The sequence below is a fragment of the Eschscholzia californica genome, unplaced genomic scaffold (assembly GCF_041429995.1).
Source record: "Eschscholzia californica isolate CP2 unplaced genomic scaffold, dmEscCali1.0.p SCAF_2, whole genome shotgun sequence".
NCBI lineage: Eukaryota > Viridiplantae > Streptophyta > Magnoliopsida > Ranunculales > Papaveraceae > Eschscholzia > Eschscholzia californica.
Genome location: NW_028238309.1, coordinates 67,176,951 through 67,192,506, shown reverse-complemented (window position 1 = coordinate 67,192,506; position 15,556 = coordinate 67,176,951). Strand labels below are relative to the sequence as shown.

Here is a 15,556-nt window from a genome sequence, read left to right as displayed (position 1 = left end):
AAAAACTTGAATTCCACCTCACTTCCTACTCCCCACACATATCTCTCCACATCATCTCTCTCTCTCCACCTCTTTCTCTCTCTCCAACTCACCTCTTTCTCTCTCTCCAACTCATCTCTCTCTCTCTCTCCAAGTCACTCCTTCTTCTCCGACGGAGGTCGCCGGCCGGAAAATTTCCCGGCCGGCGACCTTAAAAAAAAAAAAAAAAATTTTTTTACCTCTTCTCTCTCTCTAGAAACTCCGGCGAAGGGGAAACCCCTTCGCCGGAGAAGGTCTGTTCTTGAACAGACCTTCGTGGTCTGTTCAAGAACAGACCTTCCATGGTCTGTTCAAGAACAGACCTCAAGATCTGTTCAAAAACGAACAGACCTCAAGGTCTGTTCAAACGAACAGACCTCAAGGTCTGTTCAAACGAACAGACCTCAAGGTCTGTTCAAACGAACAGACCTCAAGGTCTGTTCAAAAACGAACAGACCTCAAGGTCTGTTAAAAAACGAACAGACCTCAAGGTCTGTTCGTTTGAACAGACCTCAAGATCTGTTCACGAACAGACCAGATCTGTTCACGAACACATCTGGTCTGTTCGTGAACAGACCTTCAAGGTCTGTTCGTGAACAGACCTTCAAGGTCTGTTCTCCGGCGAAGGGGAAACCCCTTCGCCGGAGTTTCTAGAGAGAGAGAGAGAAGAGGTAATTTTTTTTTTTTTTTTTTTTTTAAGGTCGCCGGCCGGAAAATTTTCCGGCCGGCGACCTTCGTCGGAGAAGAAGGAGTGACTTGGAGAGAGAGAGAAAGATGAGTTGGAGAGAGAGAGAGAGATGAGTTGGAGAGAGAGAGAGAGGTGAGTTGGAGAGAGGTGACGTGGAGAGAGATGAGTGGTGGAGAAGGAAGTGAGGTGGAATTTAGGTTTTGTTTTTTATTTTATTTTGAAAAAAGATTTAAAGGAAGGGTAGTTAGGACATTTCCATGAAAATAGGGGGCCAAATTTGAATTTACGAAAAAAAGGGGGCCATAAAGGAAGCTGATCACAAAGTAGGGGGCCATATAGGAATTAACTCAAAAAAGAATACAGTATCAAAGACTCAAGAGAGAGAAGAAGACAGCTTGTGTGTAAACAGAGTGAGTACTACTAGTGTTATGGCAGTGATAAGTGTTGAATAGCATCTTATTGTCCCTTGTTCCGTACATACTTGCACATGGATCACTGACCCAGTACTAGTAGAGTAACTCAACTGAAGATATATTACAATTATATAATAAAGATCTTTATATTCTGCATAAAATCTTTCTTCTACTGAAAGATGAACAGGACAAAGAAAGAATCACAAGTTGATAAACCTACTAAGTCCACCAAACATGAAATCCATGGGGCTTTCTTAGATTTTATATTTGAACCCATTCTATAGTGACAAAACCAAAGATATATACAGAGATTTAGAATCTATCACATTGCATTATAACAAAAGTGATAAAAGATGTGAACAAAATCAACCCATATTCGAGCAGATTGAAAAAAATGTTAGGGAACTAAAAAAAAACTAGACGTGCAATGGGCAGAAGTCTAATGTGGTTTGTTGTGATTCATGCTTCCGATGCTTTCGATCCACTGAAACACGAATCACGACAAGTCACGGATTTCTACCCATAGTCTTGCCTAATTTTTTGGGGAACCTGTACCATGATTGGTAATCCGTGTTATCTATCTCTAAAGTATTGCACAATTAGAACACCCATAGAAGAACACGACTGAAAACCAATAACTTTTCAATAATAACAAAGAGCTAGGTTAACATTGTCAAGACTCAGAGATCATATTTTTCTCTTTTCATCTAACTTACTCAAGTTACACCTTCTACTACACTTCTTACTACTTGTTCATTTCTTTTTCTCTCTAGGTCACTCACTCACAGTCACACTATACAAATACAAGCCATAGAAGACAGACACACACATTCTAATACATATACTTATCTACAACTGTTTAAGACCAAACCAGTAAACAAAATGCATACCCTCATCACCATTAAGGAGTTGATGAAGAAGAAGCTTCATGTCTTGATCCTCTTAGATACCTAAGTAGTGTTTCTGCCTGCAACACACAAAAAAAAAATACCCAAATCAAAAAAAATTCTCCAATGAAGTAGAACTCAATTTTAGACATTTAAAACAGAGTTTCAAATAGTAATTGATGAACAGAAAAGAGATTATGAAAATGGGTTATGAAATATTGAAATCAATCGAATTAAGACAATACCTTGTGCTTAGCTCTAGCTGTTCCTGATTGAGATAAAGCAGCAAGTGGAGGAATTATACCTTCCCTAACCAGTAACCCTCTGTTTTTCATATTATCACTACAAAGTTGAAGAAGAGTTAGAACAGCAAATTCTTTCCCTTTTACTGACCCATCTTCAATAGCTTCAACTAAAACAGGAATACCACCTTCTTCAACAATAGCAATTTTACCTTCTTCAATACCAGCTAAACTATTCAAAACAACCATAGCTTTCTCAGCTAAACCATTCCCTTGTTCTGATACCAAAACCACTAGTTGTTTCACTGCTCCAGCTGAAACAGCTCTTTCTTTATTAGGGTTTACTGAACAAAGCTTGTAAAGTGTAGTTAGGGCATCTTTTTTACCTCTATTAGATCCATTCATTAGTAATGAAACCAAAGGCGGAATTGCTCCACAAACACCAATTGAATTCTTGTTATCATCGATTAAAGCTAGACTAAGTAAAGCACAAGCTGCGTTTTGTTTCGAAATTTCAGTTCCAGTTTTCAAAACGTAAATCAAAGGTTTAATCCCACCTGAATCAGTGATTTTCGTCTTGTTTTCTTCATGAAGAGACAGATTTAGTAAAGCTGTAACTGCGTGTTCTTGAATCCAAGGATCAGTAGATCGGAGAAGAGGAACTAGAACCGGAATCGCACCTGATTCACCGATTAAACCTCGATTTTCTTCACTGTTTTTCGCGAGAAGGCGTAAATTAGCAGCAGCCGATCGTTTTACAACACTAGATGAAGATTGAAGATCATCTATATAAGATTTTACTGATTGTTCGAGATTTTCCGGTGAATGACACTCGAAAATCTCAGATGAGAGTTCTTCACGGTTTAGAAACCCTAGCCATGAATCAGACTCTTGATTTGATGATTCTGAACTACGTAGATCTTCATTTGATGGAATTCCAGCTAATTTCTGTAACTCACCGGAAATATCACTACTATAAGTTGAATAATCACTAAAAGCTTGAGAAAGATCAACAAGATCATGCTCATAAGATGAATTTGATATTCTTTTATTACTTTCAGAAACAAGTTCTCTTAGTCTAAAATCAATAACAGATTCAGTTAAATTTTCAGAAACAACAGTTGATTTATCGATAAAGTTATTACTAATATTAGGATCAGGAAACGAACAAGAACAATCGTTGTTTCGGTACAAATTTGATCGAATCGTTCGCATCGATCGACCTTGAGATCTCTGAATCTTCGATGAAGAAGAAGATGAGAAAGTTGAAGTAGGTGAAGAACAAAGAGGAAATCGAGTTGAAGAAATCTGAGAATCTTGAATCGACATCATGATCACAAGTAATTAAATCAAAATCTGAAGATATTTTAGAAGATTTCAAGAGAAATTCATGGCGGATTATATAGAGAGAGAAAGTGTTAAGTGGTGGTGGGATTCTAGAGAGAGAGAGAGAGAGAGAGAAAGTGAACAGGTGGTTGGGGTTTGAATGGGGGGGAAGAAAAGCTTGGTTAACGTCGCCAATTTGTACTAGAGATATCATGAAGAAGTTACGGTTTGAAATTACGAAATAGTCCTTACGTATGTATTTGACGGAAATGTCCTTATTAATGAATATTAAAATGTTAAAGTACTTAAAATAAAATATACTGAAAGAGGAAAGACTGACACTTGGAAGCATTGGAGGCAGTGGAGTCACTATCGCCGCACAAACTCTCTCAAAAATCACGATCCACGGTGAACTCTTTTAGTAAAAAGTCAACCTTATCACTTGTTTTATAGGTCTAACAATCCAACGGCTTTGCGTGCGAGGATCGTTTTTCTCCTTTGTGGGTACCTAACAGTTCGATCGACCCTAGTGGCTAGGACCCTTTCTCTATTCTCCTTTATGCGGTCATACCCTTTGCTTTCTTGTTTAAAAGTTTTGTATTTGGTCCTCCTACACGTTCATGACACATGTGATAATGCATTCTGATAGGGCAGTACTGTTGTCCAATGTTTTTGAGGCAGATAGAAGATGTTACTATTTGATACTCTATTGAAACGGTAACACGTCACAAAAATAAAAACAACAAAAAACAAGAACAAAGAGATATCTAGAGTATCCAATCAGCGTAAGGGATTCACCGAGCTGGTTTGGAGACGGGGCAACATGACTTATCAAGATGTCGAATCGAAACAGCATTATCTGTGTTAGAAACATGATGTGCCAACCCGTTATAACAGAAATGTCGTGTCGGTCTCGGAGTTTTTTTTTTCTTTTTTGAACTAATGTCGGTCTTAGAGTTAGCCACGCAAAAACAATATAGAAATGCCGCGTAACCTCTAGGTCCGTCCAAGTACTCCAGCATCCCACAACACTACGAGGGGCCCACCGTATTTTTTCTTTTGATGAAATTAACTATTTTTCATTATATATCTTTTTGAATCTTTTGCAATATTGTATTTTAATAAGAACACGTTATAATGATTATGTAAATTAACTAATTCACATAGAGTGCTTAAAAAATACATTAGATTTGTACGGAATAGAGAAGTAAAGTAAGTAGCTTTAGACCTACCCTTGATTTGTTTAGAGGCCATGGATTAATTTTGTTAATGTGGGTGTGTGGGGCCAAATCAAGCCGTTTTAGGCTAATCATTGAGGTGATTAATCTAAAAGTTATCTTAAAATAGAGGTTCATATTTTAGTAGAAGAGGTAGCATATCTTGCTACGTTTTCATGGACAACTAGGAATTAATAAAAGCTATTTCAACACACACAAACATGTACCAACTTAAGCATATCTTAAAATTATTTTCTTTACAAACCTCTGAGCATTTGTTTGTGGGAATTGAAATGTCAAATCAATTTTTGTATGGGTTGATATTTTATTTGTTTTTTTTTTTTTTTTTTTGTTGAACTAGATATTTTATTTGTTTGTACATGAAACTCTTATATATTTTTCTGTTGATTTTTTATGTGGATGACCTGCCGACTATAGTCTCATGTAAGAAAATTGTACATAGAAATTTATCAGTGTATATGAATAACAACTTCATATAAAATAAGTGGACAATTTGTCATGTCGGGGTAGTGGGGTAGATTTAGCTCCAACCCATATCAAAATCAACTAATTATTCAAAGAGTTGTTTTCAAAATTTTTTCCTTTGGGTTTATTTGTTAGCATGTTTCTAAACTAATCAGTGCTAATATAAAGACTATTAACAAGGGTTAGTTGCTAATATCTAAATTTTACATTTTTGTGTATTAATCTAAAGAAATAAAATACAGAAGAGTGATCAAATACCATGATTTCTTGTGAAAAGAAATAGAATGAAAAGGACACTGGGAGAGGATAGTGTCCATAATAACAAGTAGGAAACAACTAATCACATGTTTGACTGAATTATTTTATTTTTTGTGAAAAAGATGGTTAGAAAGAAATTTCTAGGAAGGTTACCCACTTCAAAGTGTATGTTAAAAATGAGGGGGGGGCCATACTACATTTTCAAGCAAGTAAAACATCAGATGCCCTGAGCTGAGATTAGTGGGTTTTCTTTCTCTTTGGAATTGGATCGATTGAGATTTGATGCGTCCTAACAAATAATTAAGTAAAATAAATAAATAATTGTTTAAAAATTAGCTAAAGAAGCTTCTAATTCTCAACCTCAAAAGCAACTCCAACCTCAACCTGTCTTAGGCCATAAAAGCCAATATTTTACTCAAACTTTTTAGTCTCAGCTCAGCCTTCAACTCCAACCTCAGTCTCTCTTAAGGCCTTAAATATGTGCATGTTGGAAACGCGTGTGTGCGTGATTTTGTGTCTATACGAAACACTTGTTTGAACTATTTTCGAAATGATATTTTTTTCTAAGGGTGGAAAATTATTCGAGAACCGAGACGTTAGATTTTAAAAATGTGTGGGTTAATGTTAGATTAAAAAAAAAAAAAATTAATGTGTGAGTTTTTGTTAGATTTTAAAAAAGATTAAAATTAATCAAAAATTTTTAAAAAATAATAATTTGGAGAAGTATCTAGCCGTTGGAAAAATTCAACGGTAGGATCAACCCCAACATGATCGTCGGGGACCTCCCCAACGGTCAGTTGGGGCCTCCAGTCGGCCCTCTTAACTAAGGGCCGAAAGAGGTTGGACATGGGGCTGGAAATTTGAATTTCCAGCCCCATGCCCCCAGGTTGGAGATGCTCTAAAGGCTTATAGAAGAACCCACTCGACATTTTTTCCTTTCCAGCCCCATACGTCCCGTCCCAGATTGGAGATGCTTTAAAGACTTGTACAAGAAGTCACTCGACATTTTTTCCTAAAACGACTATGTGACCCCGAAATGTAGTTAAATTGATATTCTTTTATGTATAACGAAGTGATGGCGGCCATCCCACCAATGGACCTCACGACCAAACCAATAACAGGCCCAATGGCCAAGATACTATATTAATTTAAGTTACCAGTCTAGTATTTAGGGTTTCCATGTTTAGAGTCCTAGCAATCAAGGAAAGTATCCTTACTAGTTTTTTTCTTTCTATATTTGAGTCTATCTAGGAAAGTACAATCTCTATATAAGAGAAGTCTGGTCTGTCTTGTTAATCATTGAATTGAATTATAAACAAACCCCTTGATTGCATCTTCTTTCTTTACAGTTATTTTAGTTTATCAATAGTTATTTATTGTCTCTTTCTTGTCTCTTCTTTAGTTTTAGTAATGGATTCCAATGTTATTTCGCTTCCGCAACAATCTACATCAGCTGGTATCATGAGCCTTCAAAATCCTGAAATTTTTTTTCCAACAAATCATCCAGAAAGGAATAAGGTGTTCAAATCAAGACTTACAATAAACAAGAAAGTCTGCGATTTCATCATCGATAATGGTAGTGAAGAGAACATGATTTCTCAACGACTTGTTAATGCTCTTCAACTACCTACAACTGAACACCCAAATCCTTACAAAATTGGTTGAAATTCTAATCAAAAGGAATTATCGGTAACAACCCAATGCACATTCCCGTTCTCCATTGGCTCTTATTATCGTGATTCAATTTGTTGTGACGTCGTCGATATGGATAATTGTCATCTTATTTTCGGAAGACCATGGATTTTTGACGTCGACGCCACATATTATTGTCGGGCAAATATATTCAAGTTTTCTTGGTCTAACCGTACCCTTAAACTATTACCGTTAACGGAGAAAACCGATCTCTCGGTTCATACTTCCACCACGGAACCATCACGGCAAGCCAACAAACCTATCACCGATCACCACCAACAACAACACCCGAAACCCACCACCACCGTAACACCACAACTCCCATCAACTACACCACACAGAGACTACACCATCACCCCGAACCAGCTTCACCACGAACCAACCATCACCGATAACCACCGCCAACAACAACCGAAACCCACCACCACCGTAACACCACAACAACCAAAACAGCAACAATCTGTTTGTTCTGTTCTTGACGAATCAAAGAGTTCTGATTCATAAGAAAAGATGAGGGATCAGCTTCAAGAACTAGAGAAACAACTTTTAGCAGAAGATGATGATGATGGAGATCAAGATGAAGGAGATGCTGCTTCTGTTATTACTGGTAATGAATGGACTGAAACTATTCAAAATTTGTTAACTCCAAGTCCCAATAATCAACAAAAACCTCTTCTTTCACCATCTCCAACTTCTTCAACTTCTTCTTCTTCATCATCTTCAACATCTCACTTATGTTTATCTTCATCAAATCATACCCTAATAGACGCAGCTACAACAATCTCAGATGGAAATTTTGAATCTGCTTTGTTAAATCTTGATCGTTTAAAACCGATTTCAAACATCAGAGGTGATCCAGAACAGAGATTGACTGGTTATATGGTTACTGCTCTTCTTTCTCGTATAGATCCAGAGAAAAAGCCTAAATCATTGACTGAATTATCTCCAATAGAAGAGATGATTTCAAGTCAGCTTCTTTATGAAGTTTCCCCTTGTTTCAAGCTTGGATTCATGGTTGGTTATCTCTCAATCCTTGAATCATTCAAATATCAATCTCCATACAATCTCAATCTTCATGTTCTCGATTTTGACATTGGGCAAGGAATTCAATACGCAATCCTAATTCAAGCCCTAGCTGAGAGAAAAATTCCCTCCATTAAAATCACAACTGTGACCGATCCATCAAAAGCGAACGAAGACGGGTTACGAATCGTTGGTGATCGGTTACGTATGATAGCTGCACGAGTTGGACTCGGTCTGAAATTCAACGCTGTAAGTAAAAAAATCTCTGATTTAATTCTTAGTAGAGATGAACTCGGTATTGACTCGGACGATTCATTAGCTGTGAATTTTGCTTTTCTTTTACACAATTTACCGGACGAATCGGTTTCGACAGAAAATCCACGTGATGAGTCGTTAAGATTTGTGAAAAGTTTGAAACCTATGGTGGTGACGTTAGTTGAACAGGAAATGAATTGTAACATGGCACCATTTGTTACACGACTTACTGAGTCCTATTTATTTTACCGATCTGTTTTTTACTCGTTCGATATAAAACTGAGTAGAGATTCGATTGAACGATTCCGAGTTGAGAAAAGGTTAGCTAAGAAAGCTACTAACTCAATTTCTTGTGAAGGAAAAGAAAGAATTGAATCTCGAAAATTATTATCCGAAATTCCTCTGACCACCATGGCCGATATTATTGAAGGAGAGGTTCTTGATAACAAAAATACTAGTTTTTCAATGACGGAGGAAGACAAATTCGATGAGATTCGATTGAATAAGGCTAGCCGGCACAATTTATTTGATCCCTATACAATCCCCGGAGAAAAATTAGTGGTTTCGAATCATAAAATACTCCCTAGTCCATCTTTATCTCCACCTCTAAAAGAGGTCAATGAAACGATGAGTTTTGCTACGTTATCTTTTGACAACCGGATTAGTGCATCCACCAAGTTCAGTTATTTTGAAATATTGGCTTGGGAAGTAACTAGATTACCAGTTATTGGTAGATCTTTGGTTAATAAACTCCACGATGATGAACGAGGGAAGATATTTATAGCTATTTTTGTAGAAGTGACGAATTGGATGCAGAAATTCAAGGTTGATTTTTCCGTAGAGAATGATGCGGTATTTGTGGTCTTCTTCGTCAAATTAAAAGATGATAGACGATGTCGCAATTTATTGGACTTTTATGCACTCCTACGGCTTTTGCAAGTATCTTGTCAGTATATGAGTCAGATTATAGTTGGTCTTATGATCAATATTTGTCTTCTTCAACTTTTCGGCAAATCACGAGCAAAGTGGGAACTAAGGATTGCCTTCAATGTCGCCGATATGTACCCGTTTTGTCTGGCAGAGCCAATTTACGAAGACACCAACTTGAGGACAAGTTGTTCCACAGCGGGGGAGTATGATGGCGGCCATCCCACCAATGGACCTCACGGCCAAACCAATAACAGGCCCAATGGCCAAGATACTATATTAATTTAAGTTACCAGTCTAGTATTTAGGGTTTCCATGTTTAGAGTCCTAGCAATCAAGGAAAGTATCCTTACTAGTTTTCTTCTTTCTTTATTTGAGTCTATCTAGGAAAGTACAATCTCTATATAAGAGAAGTCTGGTCTGTCTTGTTAATCATTGAATTGAATTATAAACAAACCCCTTGATTGCATCTTCTTTCTTTACAGTTATTTTAGTTTATCAATAGTTATTTCTTGTCTCTTTCTTGTCTCTTCTTTAGTTTTAGTAATGGATTCCAATGTTATTTCGCTTCCGCAACAATCTACATCACGAAGAATTTAAATAAAAAAGTATAATGACTTGGGTTCGGGCGAAATGTCGGATAACATTTCAAAATCTGAGTGCAATCGTTTATTTCATCTGGAGTCGGTCAGACTGAACCCGTCTTCAGATTTCAGAGACCCATTAACTCTAAAAGATTCAGGTGTCCATGACAGATTTCAAATTATCAGATTTTTTTTTATCTGTAGCGTATCTAAAGTATTGCGGGCTCGTGGTGGTATCTAAAACAACTATTTTGGCTGCTGTATGCCTAGACCGACCAAAAACCATACTGTAATTTTAAAGTCGGTGGGTAGTTTGCATTAGGCGAGGGAGAATATGTTGGAATATTTGGACAATATTAATAAAATTACTACTATACTAATTATAAGTTAAAATTACTACTATACTAATTGTGACTATTGACAATAATAGTTTGAATTCAAAGTTGAAAGAGTTTTGTAAATAATTGTGACTATTCACATTAATAGTTGAATTCAAGTTTAATAACTAATAATTATCTTTTGGAGAAGATACAACTTTTCATTATAGATGTCTTTTGATTTCTATAAATAAGTGTTTATCAAATCTGATTTAGTAATCAACATATATCAAAGTGTAGAGAATTTGAGAGAGAAGAAACTATTATATTAGTTTTGTGTCAACAAATATCTTTGCCATATCTTAATGTTCTTATGCTTCTATCGTGAAATCTTCATTAATTACTTGATGCAATTTCACAAAGGCTTGTCATATCTTGGGAAGCAATTCGCCTAGTAACCTTCAAGTAATCTCGATGAGAGGGGACAAATATTGCTTTAAGGAAAGTGTACCTAGTACATGTTTCAAGCCTCTCATCTCCATCCCTCTTCTATCCCTCTTATTTGTGTTTCCGAAGACAATATTTTCTAACAATCTTAAAGCAATATTTTGATGGAGATTGAAACTACAACAAAACAAACTTTTGTGGAGTGCTTTGTCGTTTAGAATTGGATCACCAATATTCCTACTTTAACAATCTTAAAGCATTATTAGCGTAGAGAGCAAGAGAGACTAAAACGACCCAAGTCATTGTGGAGATTTGGTGATGCAAAATAATTTTGCCGAGAGACTGACTTTACAAAATTAATAGAATGGAAATTGTGTAAAGTGGATCCTCTGATGATAATGGTATTTAACTAGTCAAGAAAGAAGTTACATTGAATCAAGAATTCAATTTGTGAGTTATATACCAATCATTAGAGAAAAAGAGAGAGGAGAAGAAAAGGCACATGTAGAGGTAGATTATGTTTTATTGACCATTTCTTCTTCAATAGATTTAGGAGAACACTTTGGGAAAACCGACAAAGGCAGAAGGAATAATTCGGCTACTCAAATTGAATAAGGTGCGTTTTTCTGTTTTATTGATCTTATTGGTTTGCCAGTAGTTATGTCTATTTGATGGGAAGAAACATGTTTTCCAATAAAAAGAAATAAATTTTTTTTTTAGTTAAATGAAACTTCTCGGAACATCATTGATTCATTGAAAAGGGTTACCCTGATTTGGATAGGTCCAGGGTATGAGTTGTTAATTATAGAATTAATCCTTGATTCCAATTCTATTCATTTCATTTCTGATATTTACATAACTTAGTTTTGAGGAGTGATCAATAACCCATTCTTGTTTACTATTATCATGTCTTAATCACATGCAAAGAATTCTTAATAATTGTCGATCACATTAAACGAGTATTTAGTTTATGCATGGTATGTTTGAGTATTGAGAATGTTGGAAATATAATTTATATGTATGTTAAATAAATCACATTTTCTCTTTGCCCTAACGTGTAATTAATAAATGAATTAGTAACAAAGGGTGTTATGCGACACTATTGTATTATCGTGCAGTGATGTGTTACACTATGATAAATTGTACATCATTCTTGTATATTTTGATATTATTTACTATAATGTAATCAAAATATTAATACACCATTAACCACCAAATTGTGATATTGGTGAGTATAGTCTGTGCATCTGAGATTTATTATGGGTTACTAGAATAACTAGTAACATTAATTTATAAGTTGTAGACTTGGATCATGTGGCATGCAGACGTAGTTAATCACTATAACATATGACAATATTTTTCTATCAAAAGAAAACTACTACAATTGATCTGTAGAATTGGAGCCATTGATCAAGATGAGATGTTATACTATCCACTATATTAATATCTAGGGGGTGTGGTAATTTGGAGTAATGAGAACTCGATGAGGAATTGTGCTTCTCCCTTTTGAGATTTTATTTGAAATTTAAAAAAGAGAGACAAATATTATTGAAAAATGGTGGGGGTGCCTATTCCGTTATAGTTGTGACTTGTGAGAAGAGACTAAAATCATCAGACGATTTGGTGTGGGAATATAGAGGCAAGTACCATCAACAAGGCAGTGATGTTTCAAAAAAAAAAAAAATCAACAAGGCAGTGATGATGGTTTTACTAATTTTTGAGTTGTGGGGGTAGTTAATAAAATTAATATGAGATATTTTATGGAATTTTGTTTCTCGTAATATTGAGAAAATGTTGTTTGTAAATCGATGAGGATTACATAAAATAATAATAATAATAATATACTAACTTAAAATTCAAAATAGTGGGGGTAACAATTTCATGAGTTGATATTTAAATGAGATAATATATGCATATATTGAGTTGATGATTCTTATGAGATTTAGAAAATCATTCACAACAAAGTGGTAACAATCTTGACATTAGAGTGGCCAATCTAATATCAAGAGGATTGTTGTTACATGTTAAAATGTGTTGAATATAATTAGCTTCTTTTATTTTGGAATCCAATATCAATATGAAAATATGAGAAAATTTTTGAGAAAAGTTTATAATAGTAACAAGTCACTTGAATTTATACATATGGTAAAGCAAATAAAAATGTAGACGTCTATGTGAAATACATAATTGAAGTGTTACATTTGCAAAACGTAAACATCGTTTATCAAATCTCTGACGAGAGATATGCTTAAACTTTAACATCTAGAGAGATGGGGTTGAAACTCTTTACATAAAAGTCACCATTGACGGCAACCCAACCTAACACTAGGAAATGACTAGTTTTAGGTTCAATGGGTAACAACAAGTCATTGATAAGTGACTAGTTTCAACACTTAAAATTTTATTATCTAACCCTATCTAGGATGATAAGTGTTGGTTGCTACGGACTGAGGTTGAGTTTAAAACTCTTAATGAAGTTTAGTCAAAGACAAGTATCTCTAAAGTAGCAAAGATACTGGAAGAACTTCAACTATGTGAACTTAGAGGTGGTGCCGCCTCTCATTAGATTTAGAGTTTATCTAAGGAGAGTTCATGAAACCAAGAAGCACATGGCCATATAAGTGCTAAGCGAGAAATGTGTGGAGCAAAAGAACAAACTGTATTGTGTGTGTGGTGTAACCGGTTTTATCACAAGGAATAACTGGTTCAAAGCTACAAGCTACCTGGGATTTCGATAAAACTTTGTGCACTTACACTAAGGTATGGTTCAAATCGAAAGATACCATACTTTATGCATAAATACTACTATAATCATATTTGGCAAAGGTGTTTTATTATAATTGTCCAAGTGGGGGATTGTTGGAATATTTGGACAATATTAATAAAATTACTACTATACTAATTATAAGTTAAAATTACTACTATACTAATTGTGACTATTGACAATAATAGTTTGAATTCAAAGTTGAAAGAGTTTTGTAAATAATTGTGACTATTCACATTAATAGTTGAATTCAAGTTTAATAACTAATAATTATCTTTTGGAGAAGATACAACTTTTCATTTTAGATGTCTTTTGATTTCTATAAATAAGTGTTTATCAAATCTGATTTAGTAATCAACATATATCAAAGTGTAGAGAATTTGAGAGAGAAGAAACTATTATATTAGTTTTGTGTCAACAAATATCTTTGCCATATCTTAATGTTCTTATGCTTCTATCGTGAAATCTTCATTAATTACTTGATGCAATTTCACAAAGGCTTGTCATATCTTGGGAAGCAATTCGCCTAGTAACCTTCAAGTAATCTCGATGAGAGGGGACAAATATTGCTTTAAGGAAAGTGTACCTAGTACATGTTTCAAGCCTCTCATCTCCATCCCTCTTCTATCCCTCTTATTTGTGTTTCCGAAGACAATATTTTCTAACAATCTTAAAGCAATATTTTGATGGAGATTGAAACTACAACAAAACAAACTTTTGTCGGATAACATTTCAAAATCTGAGTGCAATCGTTTATTTCATCTGGAGTCGGTCAGACTGAACCCGTCTTCAGATTTCAGAGACCCATTAACTCTAAAAGATTCAGGTGTCCATGACAGATTTCAAATTATCAGATTTTTTTTTATCTGTAGCGTATCTAAAGTATTGCGGGCTCGTGGTGGTATCTAAAACAACTATTTTGGCTGCTGTATGCCTAGACCGACCAAAAACCATACTGTAATTTTAAAGTCGGTGGGTAGTTTGCATTAGGCGAGGGAGAATAGAATCATGGTGGACTTGTTTTCATCTTTAATTATTAAATATTTAGTAGTAGTAGTTAGTTAAACCAGTGTTCTATACGTGTTTTCTAGGAGGAACCACAACCACTTACCTACTTAAGACTACTGCTAAAGTGCAATCCGGGAGGAAGGCAATTGTTTGACTACTTTTGTGAAAAGTAGTACACACTTGGAAGCATGACTTTGGGGCCTGAGAAAAGCACTTAACACTTGAAAGTTGGGCTATCTTTTTTTGGCCCCATAAATAAGAATTATTATAGGGTTGTGTAATTGTTTAGATTTTGGAATCATCTTAGGACATACACTTCTAGAATTAGTAAAACCAACTTTAGTTAGATGGTTTGTGTCTCTTCACCCCATAGAATAAAATTTGAATTTTAACATTGTAAAAACAATTAGTTTTAAGTAAATGATGAACGATGTCAGCAGTCGAAATATGAAGGTGAACTTATATTTTAAATGGTTTGTCACTTACTAAGCTTAAGCGTTCACCTGTAATTTAGAAGGTCTTTTGTAAGTAATGTGATACTGAAATGTGGTTTATATGAACATGAAGTTTAAATTTCATATGAGATGTGATTTCTCTCCGTGGCAAAAGAGAAAGAAGTAAGATTCTTATCCTTCTGTCAATCTCTCAATCAAGAGGACAAAAATATGTGGGTCACTTGAATGTAACATCTCAATACAAAGTTAAAAACCTCTCTATATCACCTCTCTTGTCTCTTTTTCACTTAATCCTAAAAGTTCAAAATTCAAATACAAACATGAAAAGGTCATTTCTCATCAAAAAAAAAAAAAAAAACATGAAAAGGTCATTGAGCCAGTGACAAGAAAGGGGAAAAAAATGAGAATTTACTTAACTAACCCCAAAGCCTTGTGTAAATTAGATTGGAATAACATGGAATTCTAATTTCAACATTAGCCAAAAGAGGCTTTAATCCCTTAACCTACCTTCTCCAAATAGAACATTATCTCTGGTTTTTGTACGGGAAA

At 35.0% G+C, this 15,556-nt stretch overlaps 2 protein-coding genes across 2 annotated transcripts; one reads left to right on the top strand and one right to left on the bottom strand.

The window, feature by feature from the left end:
• Positions 1–1,744: 1,744 nt before the first annotated feature.
• On the bottom strand, positions 1,745–3,764 carry LOC147560584 (uncharacterized). Its single transcript, XM_086664391.1, has 2 exons — positions 2,252–3,764; positions 1,745–2,086 (listed from the first exon to the last, which is right to left on the bottom strand). The coding sequence occupies exons 1-2, from the start codon at positions 3,578–3,580 to the stop codon at positions 2,021–2,023; spliced, it is 1,395 nt and encodes a 464-aa protein (XP_086520517.1). The 5' UTR covers positions 3,581–3,764; the 3' UTR covers positions 1,745–2,020.
• A 3,115-nt stretch (positions 3,765–6,879) lies between these two features.
• LOC147560583 (scarecrow-like protein 1) lies at positions 6,880–10,016 on the top strand. Its single transcript, XM_086664388.1, has one exon. The coding sequence runs from the start codon at positions 7,738–7,740 to the stop codon at positions 9,718–9,720; it is 1,983 nt and encodes a 660-aa protein (XP_086520514.1). The 5' UTR covers positions 6,880–7,737; the 3' UTR covers positions 9,721–10,016.
• Positions 10,017–15,556: the final 5,540 nt, after the last annotated feature.

Bases quoted from the DNA above. Each gene is read 5' to 3' on its own strand.
- LOC147560584 (XM_086664391.1), bottom strand. From the start codon at position 3,580: ATGATGTCGATTCAAGATTCTCAGATTTCTTCAACTCGATTTCCTCTT. The intron at 2,087-2,251 runs GTATTGTCTTAA...TGTGTGTTGCAG, and splicing joins CAGCTAGAGCTAAGCACAAG to GCAGAAACACTACTTAGGTA.
- LOC147560583 (XM_086664388.1), top strand. From the start codon at position 7,738: ATGAGGGATCAGCTTCAAGAACTAGAGAAACAACTTTTAGCAGAAGAT.